General features: G+C 39.8%; 1 protein-coding gene across 1 annotated transcript in view; it reads right to left on the reverse strand.

Annotated features, from left to right (window-relative positions):
- Positions 1-20,480, reverse strand: part of MAPK12 (mitogen-activated protein kinase 12) — a 33,579-nt gene that overhangs the window by 9,888 nt on the left and 3,211 nt on the right. The window contains exons 3-5 of the mRNA XM_066182970.1: positions 11,482-11,540; positions 10,068-10,179; positions 1,082-1,111 (exon numbers count right to left, since the gene is read on the reverse strand). Of these exons, the coding sequence (XP_066039067.1) occupies positions 1,082-1,111; positions 10,068-10,179; positions 11,482-11,540 (201 nt within the window). The remainder of the gene's footprint in view (positions 1-1,081; positions 1,112-10,067; positions 10,180-11,481; positions 11,541-20,480) is intronic.

A 20,480-nucleotide genomic window follows, 5' to 3' on the forward strand; every position in this document is an offset into this window, starting at 1 on the left:
TTGTAAAGTTTAGCAAAGGGAAGAGAACTGGCAAGGACTAAGATGATATTGCAACATCAGTGACTCAGGCACACATAATTGGAAATATGTTTTCCTTCAGCTTTTCCAAACCTTTGTTTTGATACACTTTAGCACAAGGTCTTTAGAAGTATCTTCTCTCTGAACTTTTTAACAGGGATCCACCTGTTTTGTACAAAGATCTTTTAACATCACAGGGGCCTTGGAGAGAAACAATTTGGTGCAACAAACCATAATGAAACCAAGAAGCTCAAGGGTCTGGAGAGACCTTAGAAGAAAACTAAGCAATGTAAGTTTAGACCATGGTCCCAGCAGTTGCAAAAATAAAAATATAAATATCTAACATTATTTTGTCAGTTTGTGTAGTTTCAAAGTCCAGCTTAAAGCTACTATAAACATGCATTTTCTATGGTGCTCCTAATACTTTATTAAAAATGGAAAATTTCTACTGTTCTAATGCAGTTTTGGGGGAAGATATGCTGCTTGGTACCATGAAGGCATCATTCAGAACTCCTTCTTCACAGCGCAGAAGTGATTTTAAGTGGACTTTATACAGACAAGGGAATCAAAAAGACACAAATGCATACTTTGTCTCAGAAAAAAAAATGAGGTTCTTAAGTCTCTATAATTCTGGACTTTTTTCAGTTTCTACAGTTCCCCAAAACTTTGAACACTAATATAAGGTTTAAAGAAAACCTAACCATTATTTAAAAAAGTTTAATCTTCATTAAAAAAAACCTCCAAAACAAAACAAAACAAAAACCACAAACAGAAAAAGCTCTTATCCATCTCACTTTAGACACTATTTGCTCTTGTGGAGACTTACAACTCAACTTCACAAAGTAATCTAGGAACCCCCAGTCTAAGCAGTATTCAGTGTAACCTGAGTGCCCAGCTTACACTGAGACAGCCACGCCACCTTTTGCTCCCACTGAAGAAATTAAAGGCACCAACAAACTGAGAAAACCTATAAACAGAATTCCAGGCATATTTATAAGAATGCTTAAACACAAACACCACCCACGTTATCAAAGTAGAAACATCTTTCTTTTTTTCCACTTACCCTGTGAATTATGCCTGATGAGTGAATATACTGTAAAAAGAGAAAGTATTTTTTTAGTTGAGGTCCTGAGTTTAAAAGTTGCCTGGGGTAGGAGAGAAAGTACTTTTTCATGGTGCTAAACTAAACTGAAATTAGAAAATGTTTATTTATTGCACAGAAGATCAGTTTAGCTATGGTTTTAATGTTCAGATAATTACACTAGCATTTTGTCCTTTCCCTCCCCTAATTATGAGAAATCACTAAATCAGTTTGAGTACTACAATCGAGATAAATATATATATATATCTCGGAAGGAAAGAGGCTATTTTATATATCAGAAATGTTCTCCTGCAATAGGTGTCTCTGGTGTGCCATCATAGTTTAGATTCATATGCTCCAGCAGCACTGGCTTTTAAGAGAACATTAAGACTGGGATGAAGGCCAGTCAAGGTCTTATCTGGGAATTCTTGCTACATGCTTCAGTATTTCCTCAATGGAAAATGGAAAGGTCAAAATCAAAGACATTCTCTTTACTTGAATATTTTCATCACCCATTCTGTGACCTATTTAAGGGCTCACAAAAGCCAAACCAACAAACTGAACACCCAGGACTAGTTCTTTTGGGATGACAACTGATAAAATACAAATGTTTGAACCCATGACTGTCACCAAATGCTCCTCACTGAGGTATGCAGTTTCTTTCACCAGCTGAATGATACCCAAGAAGAGACTATTTTCATCACAGTCAATAAAGGGAACTTCTAGTAACTAGTTCAGATATATGCATCTCTTGCAAGGAACGAAAAGCAGGAAGTTTTTCTGAACTGAGGACACGGTTTCCAGGAGCAGCGTGGGATGTGCTAGTCCCTTCAGGTGCGGGGAACTGATCTGAGACCCCAACACACCATACCAGTGATGCTAAGAAACAAGAGAACAGTAAAAGCTTTTAAACTAAAAGACTTGAGAAAAGATGAGTAAGATGCAAATCCTCCAGCTTCACCTGAAGAATTTTCCTTTTATTCCACCCTGAAGAATGGGACAAGTGGCAACAGAGTCACTGGGAACTAGCTGGCAGAGCCAGAGAAGACCAACCAGGAATAGTCAGCATAACATCACAGATACAGAAATAAGGAACTTTGCAGGATAATTGCAAATCAGCCACAGCAATGACCATCTTCTCCAGCAGCCCTCAGGTAGGCAATTAACCTCACAAATGCAAGAGTCCCTCTGCAAAGGGGTCCTCATAATCCAACTGATGAGAAATACTGAGACAAAGAAAGCAAAGCTACAGAACAAAAACCAGCTTCTTCTGACAGAACCAATGTGCCTTTCAGACTTAAATTTCTGAACTTAAAACCCATACAACCTAAGCAGCACAAGATCTGCATTTAAGATCCAAATTTTTAAAGCAGTGACTGAAAAAATCTCTGACAGTTAGTCCTATCTTACACCTGACTGGCCACACCAGATGTGGTCTCATAAGTTCTGAAAAGAGGGAAGGGGGAAAAAGCCCTCACTTCCTTTAACCCTGTGCCCAGAACTTCAGCAATCCACACCAGGGCATGGTAGGGCCCTGCTGCTGCACGGTCACGCTACTGGCTGCTGTGCCAGAGCCTAGGCCTGTCTTGGCATCTGCAGTAGGGCAGTTCCTGTTGCAGGTTACTTGCAGATTGGGCAAGGTTTATCATCACCCGTAGGAAATGCCAAAGCCCCGCACAGGATTTCCTGGGGCTGACACAGGACACTGAGGGCACACGGCTGCTTCACAGAACATTGGCTGTAAAACCCCTACAGCAAACAAAAAACTACAAAATACTTGATCTGTCATGGATGTGCATGAAGTGAATTGGGACAGGAGGAGGAGAAGGCATTTTGTCAATTGTACATGGGGACCATATGCACCTAAAAAATTCCAAAATAAACCCAAACCAGAAATGTAACTGTAAATAGCTTAACTCCCAATAAATTCAGAAAAAAGATGTCCTCTGTCATAGCTATCTTGATCAAGGATACCACAACGTCTACTTGCATTCTAAATTATTGCAGTATGTTCTAACTGAAGCCTCTTGATTTTCCAGAACAGATGCTTAAAATATTCTATAGCGGGTTTTTGCTGCTAACACTGTTCACAGTAAAGAAATAGCTGGCAGACCCAGTCATCTGGCACCTAGGAATGTGGAATGTACAAACAGGTATTAAAAGGTCTGCACCCTTCACAACTTCAGTTAAAGTAAATCTCACCTGTTTGGGGGTAGAGTATGGTCTTGCTGGCATTCTCACTCCACTGAAGGTTTTATGAGTGTTCACAGCACCAAGATCACGTTAACACTTTGGGGAAAGCTCCTATGTTTTCTGAACACTTAGCGCAACACTACTGAGAATACATGAAATACCAGTTATTCCTGATGGCAATGCACACATCAACCTTTCTGTAATCTGAAATACTGGTGCTGTGCTACACTGTTTCTTTAACAATAGCAGTATTTTTTTAACTGCATTTCATAGTCCCCTGGCACACAGCAACACTGGAACTATGCCAGTCTTCATTCAGAAGGTTTTCCATTTCTGTTCAATAGCCTTCTGAAACGGGATCCCATTCTTACTGGTTCTACTCATTAAATTATTGAGAGATTTTTCATTCTTAACATGGCAAAACGATTCAGAACAGAGTAGACATAGCCTTCACAATGTTTTTACCACTTCACCCGAACCATATTTGATTCAAGAACCCAGTTAAGACAAGTGAAGTGCCTTGGAGCACAGGAGCTCTGTGCATTATCCTAAAGACAATTTTTGGTAGCTCACAAAAATCCTGGAATGCAAGCTTCAGATTGTGCTAGGAAGTCATCCAACAATCATCTAAAATTTAAGCATTCTTTTCTTTAAATGTAATCTCTACACAATATAAAAAGCTAATCAAAAGGGGATTAGCCAAGACTCAGGAGAATGTGTTCTAGGCAACATGCAAAATGAAAATGAAAAGCATCTTGCCAGGGAAGTAAAAACTGAAGAGGAAATGAGTCAGAGGTGGAAGGGAAAGCAGAGAAGCAGAAAAAATCCAGCATAAATCCAGATGAGAAAAGCAGAGAACTAGAGTAGGTACATCTTACCCTAAGTATGGCAAAAGAAGCTTGAACAGGTGTTTGTATGGCCCAAGTGCTGTCTGTCCCTTCTCAAGCACTCTGAATAAAGAGAGAGGACTGACAGCCACCTCGCCCAGACCTCTATGAACGGGAGCCCAGCTGGCATTCCTGCAGAACAAGGACCCAAGACTGACAGCTCCAGTCTCTTTCCACCTACATATACAGACATTTATGTTTAGCTTGCCTTCTGTACTTTTTGACAATACACAGCTTTTCTGTCAAACAACAACAAAAAAGAAATTATGGAAGCCCTTCCAAGATGCAAGTTCATGCTGAAGTAAAATTTAATGCCAGACTACAGCCCGACTAGGAGACAGACAAAGAAGAGGCACGTGATTGTTTTTAAGTGGTGCCCCATCACATTGAATTCTGATAAATTACAAGGCTCACCAAAGAAAGAAAATTAATATTTCATTCTCTGTAGAAAAAAGACAGTAAAATGATAAGAACTGACAAAAAAGAACTGTACAGACTTGCAGAGCAAAGGCTGAAGAATTGATACAAATTTTAATGAACTCAGTCTTGACCTCAATTTATACAGGTTTTTTTAAATCAAGGCTATTGAGCTTTTTGTATACAACCAATCCAGAACCAGCCTACAGATAAAATGGAGAAATGAAGCCTGCAAGGAAACAGATGGGGGGCTTACCAAAAATCTCCCTTTTGCCTTCACAGTACATCAGTCATACAGAGTTTTTCCTACACATTTAACTGTCACATGTAAACAGGTTGTTACAGTAGAACATGCAATGTGACAAAAATGATGAACAGCCTTCTTGCCTTTGACCAGACAATAAATACAGATACCATACAGTTCTTATATACTTTACAAAGGAGAAATACATATTGCAGGTTACGTCTTTAACACCAAACTGCCCCCCTCAGAATAGACTCTATCCAAGTTAAAAGGTGAAAAACAAAGCCATCATACAAATGAGAGGCTAACCTTGAGAAGCTGAGTGAGTTTTACCACAAAGATCTACAGTGGCATACTCATCCTTCCCAGGTGTTGCAAGCATTTTTTCCCTTATAATGCCTCTACTGAGTGCATTAGCTAAGTGTATGTTTGTTCCCCATGCCCTGCTAAAAAAGCAATCCAAATAAACACAGATGGGCTGCCTTTAACCCACACACAGTAAACCTTAAAAAGTACAAGATTTTCATGCAAAACTTGGCTAACTCATTCTTAAACAGCTAATTTATTGATATCTGTAAAAGAATAAACTAATTACTGACTCATTTTCTTTTCTGTTGGCAGGCCAGCAACACTGCTTTCAGCTTAACACATTTCCTAGCACAGACAGGGCTACAAGAATGTGCCTCAAACACTGGACCGTTCCTATTTCTTAAAAATATTTCCAGCTAGGTGTGTACTTCTGGCTGAAATGGTTCAATGAGAATCCAAAATGTAATGAACAGATACAAAGACTGTTCTCCAGAGTTTGCTGTGTAATAAGAAATAACAAAACAGTCTAGTAGCTGAATAATATTTTATTTCTTGCTAGTAATTTTGAGATAAGTACAGTTGTGCTCAAACATAGGGTAAGAAACTGCTCAGGTAAACCACTTCTTATGGAAGATCTATCACAGTTAGTATCTCAGCATGCCTGCTGGTTGCCATGTAACTGCTTTTATTTTTATGTCCCTCCCACAGGAGTCAGTCCTTCATGAACCCTTTCAGCATGTGTTCTTTCCACAGGATGCAGTCCTTCAGGAGTGGACTGTTTCAGTGTGGGTCCCCCATGGGCCACAGGTCTTGCCCCAAAACCTGCCAGGAGCTGCTCCAGCACGGGCTCTCTGTGGGCTGCAGCTTCATTTAGGCCACATCCCTGGGCCCCAGCATGGGGTTCTCCATGGCTGCTGTGTGGATAACTGCTCTGTCATGGTCCTCCACAGGTTGCAGAGGAGGAACCTGTGCCACCATGGTCTTCACAGCCTGCAGGGAAATCTCCATTCCAGCACCTGCAGCATCTTCTCCCCCTCTATCCTCACTGACCCTCGTGCCGGCAGGGCTGCTTCGTATTTTCTCACTCCCCTCTCACAGCTGCTGCACAGCATTTTTTTACCCCTCCTTAAATCTATTACCACAGACATGCCATGAATATTGCTGATGGGCTCAGCTTTAGGCAGCAGCACGTCTGCCTTGGTGCTGGCTGAAACTTTGCACAACATGGAGGCAGTTCCTGGTGTCTTCTCACAGAAGCCAACCCTACAGCCTTCACTAACAAACAAACAAACCTTGCCACAATATATCCTCATATTCCTGCTCTATTTTCTTCCCATGTATGTCAACCACACACAGTTGCTCCATTTGTCTTCCACATTTACTGATCCAACAGACTACAGTGCCAACCCTTGGGGCCACAAGTTCTGCTCTGCTGGCCTCTGTCATACAGTGTATGTCACTAGGACCAAAATATGCTTCTAAGCCATTTCATTGGAATTAATTATTCATCCTTTCCACTACACTCAACCTAAGATAATTATTTACAGTTCATATACTGCTTGCCTGTGAAGTTAGCACAAATGATGTTTTTCATCCCTGGTGAACAGCATGCCTCTCCTGGAAATCTGCTTCCCACACAGTTACCTGCAACTTAAACAGACCACTCCACTTACAGGGTCCTTGAGACAACACTTATTAGGACATGGCTTTGTGACGAGGGAACTAATTACAAAACTGAAATCGTAACTCCACATTCAAAGTCCAGATTAGAGGTGAATTTCCTCCAGTTTAAATAAAACCAATTTCCCCAAATCCAGCTTTAGTTTACCTGACTTTAGTTCCTGCATTTGTAATCTGGGAATTCTAGCACTTAAATGTCAACTGTAGAACACAAAGGATAGTTACTTAGCATATGTAAAAAGTTATGTGAGCAAAAATCTACTAAAATAGGATCACAAAATCCAGGGTAGGGTCAAAGAGAAATCAATAATGCAGGACTCAACAAGAAAGTATAATTATTATGTTTTGTGATGGGAGTAAAACAATTTACGTGCCCTTCTGTTTCCGTTAAGTGCTGAGAGACAACAGAATTGTGGGTATGCTCTTCCTGATGTTCTTGTCCAGGCACAGCATGCTATCCTGCTATTTAATTAGTTTTTAATAGAGTTTGGCAATGCAAATATAGATCTGGATGAATCCACATCCTGATGGACGTGCCAGATATTCCTGTATCAAAATCAGGTCTGTATTTCCACTGCACAAGCACATCTCTACACTGACTTCACTTATCTGTACAAGCACAGAGGAAATTCTGCCCATACATTGTGTGTTTACAGGACCATAAAACCAAAACTGTACAGTGCCAGCAGCAGCCAAGGAATGACATTCAATTTAAGACAGTGCCATTCCATAGCCTCCTTACACCATGGGTCTCCAGAGCAGCAAAGAGAATTGAACAGCCATCACTGCAGGAGAGCCTGGATAAAGCCTGCAGACCTTGATCAAGGTTTTTCTTCTCTTGGAATTGTGTCACCAAAAGAAAATAAGTAGTAAGGAATTAGTAGCCTTTTTATGATCAACAGATGTGTATACCTGAAAGGTAAACACAGTAATTTAAGAACTGTAGTACTAATCTAGACCAAGAATCATTTTTATATCACATTAATACAGGTTATAGATAAAAACAGGGAGCTTAAGGAATATCTTCTTTTTGTGTTGTAAGACCATGAACTTCAATATACACAGTCCAATTTTTAAAAGTCAAACAGCAGAAAAAAGGAGTAGCAATAATAAACAGTATTTAGCAAAAGATGAGGAAGAAAAACATACAAGATATATGACAGCTAATATATTTAGAATCATGCTTGTGAGAGTCAGTAAAATTCAAGATTATGATGTTTTGCTATAGCTGTAAGCTCTGCCGTCCACATAAGTACAATATCTAAGACATAAAACAGAGATGAATGTAAACATTATTTCTGAGAAAGAATGGAGGATTAACAGTCAGGCTTACCATCTGAAAAGAAAAAGCAAATCATGAACGTGACCAACAACTGACTTACACATGGCATTTGGTTATACTTTTTATTTAAGTGATATATTGAAATCATTATTCTTCCCAAGACTTACTGGAAGAGCTACAAAATGAAGCTTTCCTACAGTTCAAAACCAGACAAATCTGCATGGTCCATTACAGTCTTTTATGAATCTTTTCCTAATTTCACAGTGTAAAACATCAGCACACAATAGAAACAGACACTAGAAGTCAAGATCAAGCAAAGGTGACAGGAGGCAAGAACTCTCAGGGAAACCAAACCATAAAAAAGCATACATGAGATGGAAGCAGAGTAAAGTCACCCTGCAGGAATGTGGAAATACTGCCCAAGTGTGCAGAGATGGAATTTGGAAAGGCAAAACCCCTCTAGTCCTGAATGTGGTTAAGAGATACAAAGGTCAACATGAAGGGCTTCTACCTGCAAACTGGGAGCAAAAACAAAACTAGGGAAAACACAGGAAACTGGACCAGGGGCATGAAAAAGCCAAGGTGCTCAATGCCTTCTTTTCATCCATCTTTACTGGTAATATTTGCCATACCACAGGTCCCTGAAACTGCTACAAAAGTCTGAAGCAAGGAAGACTTCATCTTCAGTGGAGGAGGATCAGATAGGGAACATCTGAACAAGCACAAATTTAACATTTAAACAAACACCCAGATGGGATGCACTGATGAATTCTAAGGGAAGTTGGCCAGTGTCATCATGAGGCCACTTAATAGTATGTGAAAGGTCATGGTGATAAGGAGATGTTCCTTATGATTGCAAGAAAGGAAATACTGCTCATGTCTTCAACAGGGTATTGAAGAAGAGGATCAAGGAAGGCCAGTCAGCCGCACCTCACTCTGTGGGAATGTGATAAGCAAGTAATTCTGGAAACCACTTCCAAAAACTAGAAGGACAAAGAACTGATTGGCAGTAGTCAACATGGATTTACAGAAGAAAATCACACCTGATAGCCTGTTAGCTTTCTATGATAAGACAGCAGGATTAGTGTTGTTTACCCTGATTCTAGCAAGGCTTTTGAAACTCTCATAACACCCTAAGAGACAGTGGAAGTAAGAGTTAGATTAATGGACAGTGACTGAACTGCCTGGATCAAACAGTTGTGATCAGTGGCAGGAAGTCCAGCTGGAGGCCCATCACCACTAGTGTCCCCCTTAGGGTTAGTACTGAAGCCAGTTCTGTTTAACGTTTTCATTACTGACCTGGATGATGGGACAAAGGGCTCCCTCAGCAACTCAGGAAATGATGCAGAGCTGACAATAATGTTGACACACCAGATGATTGTGCTGCCATTTAGTGAGACTTCCACAGGCTAAGGACTGACAGGAATCCACCAAAGTTCAACAAAACCCTGGGAGGGAATAAAACCATGCGCCAGACAAGGCTGGAGATTGACCAGCTTGGCAGAAAAGGACCTGTGCCCTTACACCAAAGACAACCAAAAGCCTCACGCATTAGGCAGAGGATTGCCAGCAACTTGAAAGAGATGATCCTTCCCCTTTTCTCAGCTCTGGTGAGACACACCTGCTGTGCTCAGCTATGGGCTTCCCAGTTAAAGACAGACACTGAAGCAAAGCCACTGAAGCTAATGATGATGGCTATGGGACTGGAGCATCTAATGTAAGATGAGAACCTGAGAGATCCAGGATTTTTTAGCTGTAAAAATATACTTTATATAATAAATTAATATAATGGTTTAGATTTAATATATTTTTTTACCATACTCTGCTCTGCTCTGCTCTGCTCTACTCTACTCTACTATTTTATCTTGCTGTTAAATTATAAGTACTTGTAGTTCTCCATAACAGTTTACTAGGAAAGAAGACTGTGAAATCAAAATAGTAGCAGAACTAGCAAACCTTTAAGCCTTTCAACATCTGATATACCAGGAACTGGATTCGATCTTCGGTTAATTTCTCATGCTTCATTATCTTACTCAAGTCTGTTCCCATAAATGGCATGACAAGGTAGCTTAAAACAAAACAAAACAAAAAAATAGGAAAGAAAACCAAACAAATGTAAATTTAAACATAACTGTATGTTATAGTTCAATTACAATATTAAAATATAGATCATTCCATTTACCAAACAATTCCTTCATCATCCTCCTGCCCTCCAAGCCTATCAGTTTTTATCTGATTGTCTTGAAGAGGTATTGCCCAGTTTTGTCACTGACTATGGAAATTTGCTAGTTATCAGAACTAGCTTAGAAAGAAACTAATCAAAAGCCTCATTATATTTCAAAGACAGCTACATAGAAAACTAAGACATTCATGCAAGGTGATGTATCTCACAGTCATCACCACCTCACTGAACTAGCAAAATCTGGAGGATGATTTTAGGGTCTCATTTAAAACACAGTGCTTCTTCAATGCTCATCACATACATGTGCAATCTATTACATATGTTGTATAAAATGCTAACACAATACACAATATGGACAACATTCCTTTTGGCTCAACAATCAACATGAACACATGCTCCATGTTTTCTGTATTTCATTTTCTACATTTTTCTGTCAGACAGTTTTCTTTGTTAACATATGAATACACAAGGTTGGTTAGGAAACATAGATACGCTAGATGAAATCCAGAACAGTTCTACTAACACAAGAAAACTACATTAACCCAAAAGGATTTCTAAGCACTGTTTCTCTTGCAACTCTAATTCACCAGAATTGTAGCAGTAAATAAACAGAACAGCAGACACGTTAAACATCTTGTATCTGAGATGCCACCAAAAGGTCAGGGAAATGTGGTAGAAAACAATCTGTTTTAGGGGCTGTTTGGACCACTGACTGGGAAAACAGTCAAAGGGCACAACAGACCACAGTGCAGATAAACACTAAAAAATTAGCAGCACCAGCACTTTTTAACCGATCCTTGAATTTGGATGGATCCCACTGAAATATGCCATGCAGCAGGGGTAACTTTCAGTCTACCTGACTGGGTTAAGAATTGTCCTACCATTTGAGCAACCTGGGCCTTAGGGTAAGAAATCAATATTTGTAAGGTGGATTAGGAAATTCACTAAACTGCCATTTACTAAGGGCTGAAAGAAGTACACACCTTGTAAGATAGGAAACTGGTTCTAATGACAATCTGAAAACTCCAGCCCACCAAAGTTGCACGTAAGAGTTAGATTAAGATGAAACTCAGAAAAAAAAAGTCCATGAAGCAACAATTTTGAAATTCTCTACTTAAAAAGCAACAACCTTTCCTCCTGCACAAGCAACAATGCTTGGCTCCAAAAAACAAACAACTTGGAACTTACAAATCATTAAACTTCTCCAATGTCACATCAGGTGTGAACACATCCAAAATTCCAATGACCTGAAAAAAAAAAGAAAAAAAAATTAATCGTTGATTTGACACAATAAAGACTAAATCACCTAATAAGTGAAAAAATATAATCCAAAACATAGTGAAACATTAGCTACAGGCATAAACACAGCAGAAAGAATACCTAAAGTAGTGCCAGGACTTGATATGTGCTGGATTTTGTAACTGACAGGACAGCTTTACTCTGTGATAAAAAAATATAAAAAGTATCTACTGGAACTAAAAGTTCAGAGGCTACCTGTTTTATGAAAAAGGAGATTTTACCACTTTAACTACTGAAGTGTTGAAAATAAACCAGAAAAATCAGTCTATAATATGAAGCACTAGTAATTTCTCTCCACCTAGCTGAGCCTGCTGCTTATCAATGAAGTGCAGCTTAAACATCTTCTAATTTTAGTAACAGGGTAATTTAGGTATATAGACTAAAACAGCTTCTTGGAAGTCCAAAGAATAAACTAGAACTAAACAGTTTTTATTGAGAAAAAATTAGCAAGAACTTTATATGATTTACTATGGCTTATACCTTAGGTCCTCCAAGAGGTTTTTCTGCCAAACAAAAGCATTCTATCACTGAACACAGAAACAATAATCTAGTAAAATGGATTTTCCACCACAGCTTTTCCTATTAGTATGGTTTTTGGGAGAACTATATAAATTGACTGGGCGCATTACACTAAATATCAATGCTTCTTTCAAGCCCATTGAACACCAGAAAATTAAATATACAGAAATCAATGCTCAGAAAGAAGTAGCTGGAATGATCTAAAGCCAGATTTTAGTTTAGATGCTGCTTAATCCAGCCAGTATCTAAATACCACAGGCTTTTAGTGCTGTTTCTTTTCTACCTCTGCTGCTAATTCATGACCATTTCTGTCTGTGCAGAGGAAGACCCCCAAGCCTCAGAGAGCTCATGGTGTTTCCCAGGTGCAGGCTGCTATGTCACAGAATCACAGAATATTCTGAGCTGGAAGGGACCTACAAGGATCATCGAGTACAACTCTAACATGAATGGCCTGTACGGGGATTGACCCCACAACTTTGCTTGCTGTGTTGGGAAAGGTGAGACAGGGAAAGCCTACAAATATGATTGCCTGACAAGAAATACTGAAAATATAAAACCTGTGAGTGAAATAGAAATGAAAGCTAGCTTTGAGATGTAGGCATGGCAGGCCGGAAGACGGTGATTAGCTGGAGATAGGTTGAGGGATAGAAAATAAAAGGACTCAAGGAAGTAGCCCTGCCAAGGTATCAGGAAAAAGATAGATAAGAAGATAGCCTTTAGAGTTTAGAATACAGAATGATATGGTAATATAGTAGTTCTCATAGGCTGTATGCAAAGTTTGTAGGTTTTGTATCTCGCGCCGGTTGGTCACTTTAAAGTAGAATACTCAATACAAAAGAAGATACAATGTATTGTAACGGGGTCCTCTCTCTCTTGCCCCTTTTTGCTTTTACCTCTTATCCTTCCCTCTTGTATACCCTGCTCCTACCTTCCCCTCTTACCTCACCATGCTCACCTCTCTCACCCTGCTCTCACCCCTTGGTCTTACCTCTTATCTCTCTCTCACTCTCCTTGGGGGTTCCCTTCAGCTTTTACCCACGACCCTTGCAATAAAACCATGTGTTTCTATAAGTGTCTCCAGTTTGCAGAGTTCCCTCTCCCTGCCGTCCACGGATGCTCCTACATTGCTGTTATTAGCAACATGAGCCTGTGCAGGACTTGGCTAGAAGCAACCTAAAGGACTAATAAGCTTTATAACCTTGTTCAAGCCTATCTTTGTGGCCATACAGACATTAGATCATATATCAAGAACTGCCATACAAATTAAAAAAAATTGTCATACCTTTAAAAAAAAAAGGGAAAATAAAGAGAAGCATGAACAGAAATGGAGGGGGGAAATGCAAAGAAAAGGACACCTTCCTTTATTTAAAGCTTTAAAACCCCAACTGTGATGAAATCTTTATTGCGCATAGCTTTAGTCTTTTCACATTAAGGGCAGACTACTACGGTTAGCCTGGATATTACCAAAATGCTATAATGATCATGAAGATAGAAAAACTAATAAAGATGAAAGCAGAAAATTACAACTCCCTTTCTCTGTAGCCACATGTATCTTTGGAAAAAAGTCACTAATAATATGGGACTGTTATATCAAACTAATTAAAGAAGAATAACTACCATAAAACAATAATTAAACCCACAGAGGATGTGGTTATTATTTGAAGTAATACCTCTAGTGCTAACATTACAGTAAGAATTTTCTTTTTTTATGTCAGTTTTACATAAGGTTTTCCTTTTCTCTGTGGGTAGTGAGAGAAAGGAGGAGGACAGGATTACAAAGACATTCTTTGCAACAGTGGAGCATAATGCAGCTCTACAGGCATTTCCTAAGGCAGTGTTATGCAAACACACACACAAGAGCATACACAGCCAGGAAAGTTGTGTGCTCTCCTCAGATGTACATATATGAAGAAGGAAGTTAACATTTTAGCAGTAATCTTATTTAATATGCATCTTTCCTTATCAAGCCCCACTTTCTCAAAAGTCTTGCTTGTTCTCCTTGAGCAGCTATTTCCATGCCTTCATACACTGAAGCAAGAACCATAAGAAAATAAACCCCATCACATCTGAATGTAGCAGTGGAAGACACTGGGACACCACAATGGAAAGAAGGGACACAGAGGAGGATGAAATAATGTGGCTGCTCTATCACATGTGTTGGAGGTTAGGTTTGTTCCTTCTTTCTCTAAAGAATTTTTTTCCCCATAAGTTACCAAGGAGACCAAGTGTTGGATACTTGAGAGTACTTAACCGTAACAAAGAGGTGGACAAAGGTGGAAGGGGGAGATAACGCAGGTAAAAGACAGAGCTTGAGGCAGCTGCGGGCTCTTCTTTTTCCGGCGTTCGGCGTTCGGGGAGAGAGAGAACGGCTGTTGCTGGCTGGAAGAGTTTCACTGTGGCCAAAGGGATCCAGTCCTGGGAAATCTACTATCACCGGTTCGGCCTGAATCCTGAGTTTTCTCTGCCACCCGCGGGAGCTGGGCCGGCCCTGCTTCGCCTTCGGCTTCTTCGGCGCTGCTCCTCTTGCTGCAGTGTGACCCTGCACCCCCTGCGCTGCCGGGACATCCTGCCCCTGCCTGCCAGGACACTCTGCCATCCCAGCTACCAGCCCGGGACTTTTCCACTGTTTCAGCTTGGTGCTCTGAGGATCCTGCAGGGACACCGAAACCAGACTGCCCTGGGTTTTGCGAAACAAAGCCCTCAAGGTTCTTGATACTGTTTCCGTTTGTTATTAATGCTGTAGTTGTTGGGTGAGGGGTTTTTTTGTGTTTGTTTGCTTTGTAATACACACTAGTAAAGAACTGCTATTCCTATTTCCCAAATCCTTGCCTAAGAGCCTCTGATTGTAATTTATAATTGAAAAAGAAAAAAAAAAAGGGGGGGGGTTTACACTCTCCATCCCAAAGGAAACTGCAGTTGGTTTTTTTTTTTTTATTACCTGGCAGATACCTGTCTTCCCAAACCAAGACAACATGTACCAAGGCATTATCAGGGATCCCCTGTGAAACACAGGAGCATGAAGAACATGTTTCCATGCAGAATATATCAGCCCCAAAACACACTAATGAAGTTCAATAACATTCTAATGCCTATCCATTCAAGTAAACAGAGCTCCTGGTACTTACTTCATGCTGCCTGATGTTCATTATTGCTGAGGTAAGGCTGCAAACTTATGGAGACAAACCTATCATTGCTACAAATCCTCTATAGTGAATGAAGCTACCAAGACCAATGCTCAGCTCCCAAAGAAGGGAATTTTAAATAATGAACCAGAAAACTCTTTAAATATGCTAAGGATTTCACAATACTTCCTCTCTTGCTTTACAAAGCAGGTTTTCTAAAAATCCTGAAACTCATTTTAGTGTCCAAAATAGTATGACATACTAACAGTTAATCAATTTTAAAATAAAAGTGAAGGACCCATTTCCTTTTCCTCAGTGATCTCTATTTAATAGTTGTGGTTTGGGATTATTTTCCTGTACTGGAGCAGAGTCATTCATATTTCCATTTAGGCCAGAGATTTTTGCAGCTATATTAAGCACAAGGAAGTACGGGATAAAATAATTCCTCTGAGGAAGATACAACTCCAGCTACTTCAGGAAAAGGGAAAGAAACAGACAAAGAGCAGTCAACCCCCTCCTTTATAATATGATGGAAAAACCTGTTTCTGTTTGAAACCTCTCAGTTAAAGACAGTATTTGTAAAGAACTTTATGATGTTCCAGCACTAAAGTAAGCCACCATAAACAATCACAAGAATAATTTATTTTCATAGTGTTGCCTGTATGAAATGTAACAGAGCTATCTATGAAACCTTCTATAAATATATTTTTGGTGTTAATCAGCACAATTACTGACACTATCAGAGATGGAGGCCTAGCTGAGGCCTCCTAGTGAGTACACTGCAATGGCAATGTAAAGCATCAGTGAAAATCAGCAGCAGTGCTGCCTTTTCAGGGTCCCCATTTTTACCCCAATTAACTCTGCCAAGAGGCAATTTCTCAAATAAATAAGCCCACAAAGAATGCATCTACTGTATATTTGACTGAAAAATAACCTGGATTTCTTCAGCCTGCACTGAAGTATTTTAATAGCTTTTATCTCAAGGACAGGGTGTAATACTGTGTCACTTTCATAGAACTACAGATTCGTTTGGGTTGGAAGAGACCTTTAAGCTCATGTAATTCTAATCCCCTACCATGGGCAGAGACACTTTCCACTAGACCAGGTTGCCCAAAGCCCCTCCAATCCAGCCTTGGACACTTCCAGGGATGAAGCATCCACAGCTTCTTTGAACAACCTGTGCCAGTGCCTCATGACCCTCATAGAAAAGAATTTCTTCCTTATGCCCAATCTAAATCTACTCTCTTTCAGTTTAAACTATTGTGCCTTGTCCTGTCACTACATGTGCTTGTAAGAAGTTCCTCTTCAGCTCTCTTGTAGCCCTGTTTGTGTATTGGAAAGCTGCTCTAAGGTCCCTCCAGAGCCTTCTCCAAGCAGAACAACCTTCCCAGCATGCCTTCATAAGAAAGATGCTCCATCTTCCTGAAGTGCAAACCCACAAAACTACCCATCTACTGGTCTAACTTGTTTTCCACAGGTATGCTTTCACCCAATATATTTACTTTGGAGCCAGTGGGGGGTGGGTAGCAGCATCGCCAGCCATTTTTAACCCTACTGTGTCCCCTGACCACACTCACCAACTTTACTGTTGTTAACAAATAAATAACAGGTTCACATTGGTACGGTGGTTTTCTTCCCTTCTCAGCTGCCTTCTTTTCCAAACACTATTCCAACAGCAGGGCACAATGGTGAATAGCTCCTTACCTCTGCCCTCCCCTGTACTTTGATGTTTTGGATTACTTCTATTCAAGGACTGACCCATTATATTTCTGTAAAAGACAGTTTCTGATGTAAGCAGCAGGGCATCAAGAAAAGACCTGAATCTAGTATAAATGAATAAGTAATGTAGGTTAAGTCTGTCATACAGTAAGTGCTGCTTTCTCTTGCAGATGTTATGCATGAAAACACAGTGAAGTTGAGTGGCTTTAGCACTCAGACTAAACATGCAAGTACATTCCTTAAGAGAGAGAGAGCCTTGTTGAACTATATATTATGTCACATTAAATTTTCTGCAGGATTAACTTCATGTTCCTTTGCTGTTCTCATCATGGGCACCTGCATCATTTTATTATACTAAGAACTCTCAATCTCTTTAAAACTTTTACTATTCGTGCCAAGGCTTGTACTGCAGCCACCTTTCTTCCTCACAGAGATGAGGGATGACCTCCTTTTTTTTTCTCCTGCCAGTCAGCACACTGGCACTCACCAGCCTTACCCATGAGCATCACCACACTCTCCCTACAAAGGATTCCTATGTAACACTGGACAGATTCAAATCCTGCAGACAGACTCATCTTCATCTCTAGATTGGATGGCAATCAAAAGAGAAAGTCTGGGTTTCAGTGCTGTTTTTCTTATTTTCATTTCATGGAATAAGCTCAGCAGTCTGCTTTACCAGTACCCAAGGCCATGTGTGAATGAATGGCTATCAGCTGAAGCCCAGACTACATAAAACACCTATTAGTCAAGTTAGGAAAATAGGCAGAAATGACAACAGACTCCGCAATGCTGATTTATTGACTTTTAAGTACCAAAATAAAATTACTCCAGTGTCCTGTTAGCTTCCTAGATGTGCTAAGCTTTCAGTCTGCAGAAAAGCAAACAGGAGTCTTTCTCCCTTACAAATTTTTGACAGCAATAAATTGTCCAGTTACAACTGTGTTTTTGCTTTCATATGGACCAATAAGGAGATTTGCCATTTCCAGGCAGGAAATATATGCACTTTACTGACATGTATGTACCCAAAGAATGTGAATTTTTAGCTGGTGCAGTCCTGCAGGACTTGCTGCAGGAAACCTCTTCTAACACAATGAGCACGCTCTCATCCATTGAGGCATCACTCCTCTACAACTCCCTTGTTATTCTGATTTTGTACACTGCAGACACTGTTGCTTTCCACTGCTCATGTCAGGCTAGACCAACTGCAAAAGGTGACAGATTTAAGATTTTTCTCAAGCAAGAATATAGCATGACCAACTATTTTCTCTGGAACTAATTTCTCCCCTGGTTGACACTCTGTAGGTGAAAATAAAAAGCTCAGCATTTTTTCAAAATAAAAAAGAAAACAGAATTAAAAAGCAGCCAACCTAAAAGTGCATCATCTTCAGAAATGTAACTGTAGAGAGACAGATAATTTGGTGTCTGTTGGATATCCAATTCCTTCCAAAGAGGGAAAAAAAAGCTACATGCTTCTCATAATGCAAAACACACACTGGTCTTCAGATGTGGGAATACATCAGAGAATAATTTCCACTCCGAGCAATGAATGACAGCATAATATAGAGTACCTTTAAACAAATACTGAACTGGCCTCTTACATACAGTTTCCAGGAAGGGAAAACATCTGTAGAATATTAACTGACCCAAGAAATGTTTAATGGGCATTTGTCAGAAATTTTACACCAGAAACACATTCATACTTTAATTGGTAGAACTGTGTGAGAATTCCCACGGGTGCCTGTACGTACACATAGGTATATACATATGTACAAACACCTCACTTTGATAAAATCCACACTCTGTTCTGACACGAGCCACCAGTATGAGCCATTGCTCTTCTTTTCCTCTCTCCAGTGCCACCTCCCCTTGCCAGCTATTCTGCACTCCTGCCTGAAAAATTCTCTTAACAAACTGGAGGTGAGGAGAGCACCAGGGCTGGACCACTGCAAACAACTGTGCACTTGTTTCAACAAAAGCAGTATCAAGGTATCATTTACATTCCAAACATATAAGAAAATCCAAGTTATTTGCCAAAAGAAATGAAAGGTTCTGCACCTCCACTTAGTCTGGGTTTTGCTCTGCATACACAGACATCTCCATTAACTGCAGAAGAATACACAAATATAGACCTATGCAAATGTTTGAGAGCTAAAGCCAGGGCCAAAGTTAGCACGCTGGCCATATTGTCACTGCTTTTGGTTTTAAGCCAGAGCCATAATAGATAAATTTTAAAGGTCCTCATTTTAAATTAACTGAAAATGGACTGAAACACAGAACAGAAGCAGCACTACGGGAAAATATTTCCTAAAGGTAAAAAGGCTGTTCCTCTCTACAAGATTCAGCAGATGTGAAAAAAAAAAATCAAGAGCTGCTACGACTGTAGTGGGATGAACACTACAAACTAGCATGATTAAACGAAGGAGAAAAACCATTCCAAGAAGTGCTTTCTTCATTCTGCCTTAGCTGCATTTATTCCTCATTTCCATACCATGCCCTTCCATACACTAGCTATTTATGCAGCTACACAGTGATCCAGCAGCTTATCTAACTGGAAACAAACTTTTCTTTTTGGCAATGTCTCAGGAATTGATCTGGATTAGACTGCTTCTTTAGGACTAGAACCAGCTTATGAAGTTTGGGAAACATCCTGCGTCCTCTCAAATTAAAAGGCCTACCCAAAAAAAAAAAGAAAAAAAAGAAAAAAGGCGTACCAGTGCCATTAAAGACTGATTTATCTCGTAACAGACAAGTCTCATCCTCATCACACACAGCCTCTGTCTCTTGGCCCTCAACACTCCTTTGGATTTGTTTGCAAAGGGTTGGTGAGAAGTCCCATGTGATCGAGTCTGCATGGTTTATATAGGAACATTCCTCACTATATGGTCTATACAGAAATATGCCTCACTGCATTTACTTGAGAGACTTTACAGAGAGTGAAGGTCTAATGAAAGATGGTATGCCAGCAACCAGTCTCCTCCTCCTGAAAATGCCTAAATTGGCACAAGCAAACTGGCCTGTGACTTAGCTTCCCTACAAAGTAAAATGCAAATCCAATAAAATTCAGTAGAATTACTCCTATATTTGCTTTTACAGGACTTCTGGTCATCCTACAACCCTTCTACATAAAAAAATGACCCTGTTCCTCAAAGGGGATATAATGAAGGTCATCTGGAGTATTAAGCAGTACTTTTTCTCCATTTTTCTTCACTGACATGCTGACGAATTGTATCACTGAGACATAGGTTTAATGGTATCTTCTGCTATCTTAATGGAGGATCAGAGCTGCTATTTTTAGTACAATGTGTCAGACCATTACAATTTCGTCCATCATTCTGAATACAGCATAAGGTTAAATAAACTGTGATAATGTGTTGCTGAATGCTTAACACAAAAATTCCCTGAAAGCTACGAGGGGCAGAGATGGTCCACTGAGAGGTAATCATAGTGAAATAAATAAAACACCACACTTCCCATAAAAGCCAACATCAAATTCCTTGTGATGACAAAAGTAATTTTGAAACAAAAACA

The sequence above is a fragment of the Chamaea fasciata genome, unplaced genomic scaffold, assembly GCF_029207755.1.
Source record: "Chamaea fasciata isolate MVZ Bird 193981 ecotype frontalis unplaced genomic scaffold, bChaFas1.0.hap1 SCAF_5, whole genome shotgun sequence".
NCBI classification, from domain to species: domain Eukaryota; kingdom Metazoa; phylum Chordata; class Aves; order Passeriformes; family Sylviidae; genus Chamaea; species Chamaea fasciata.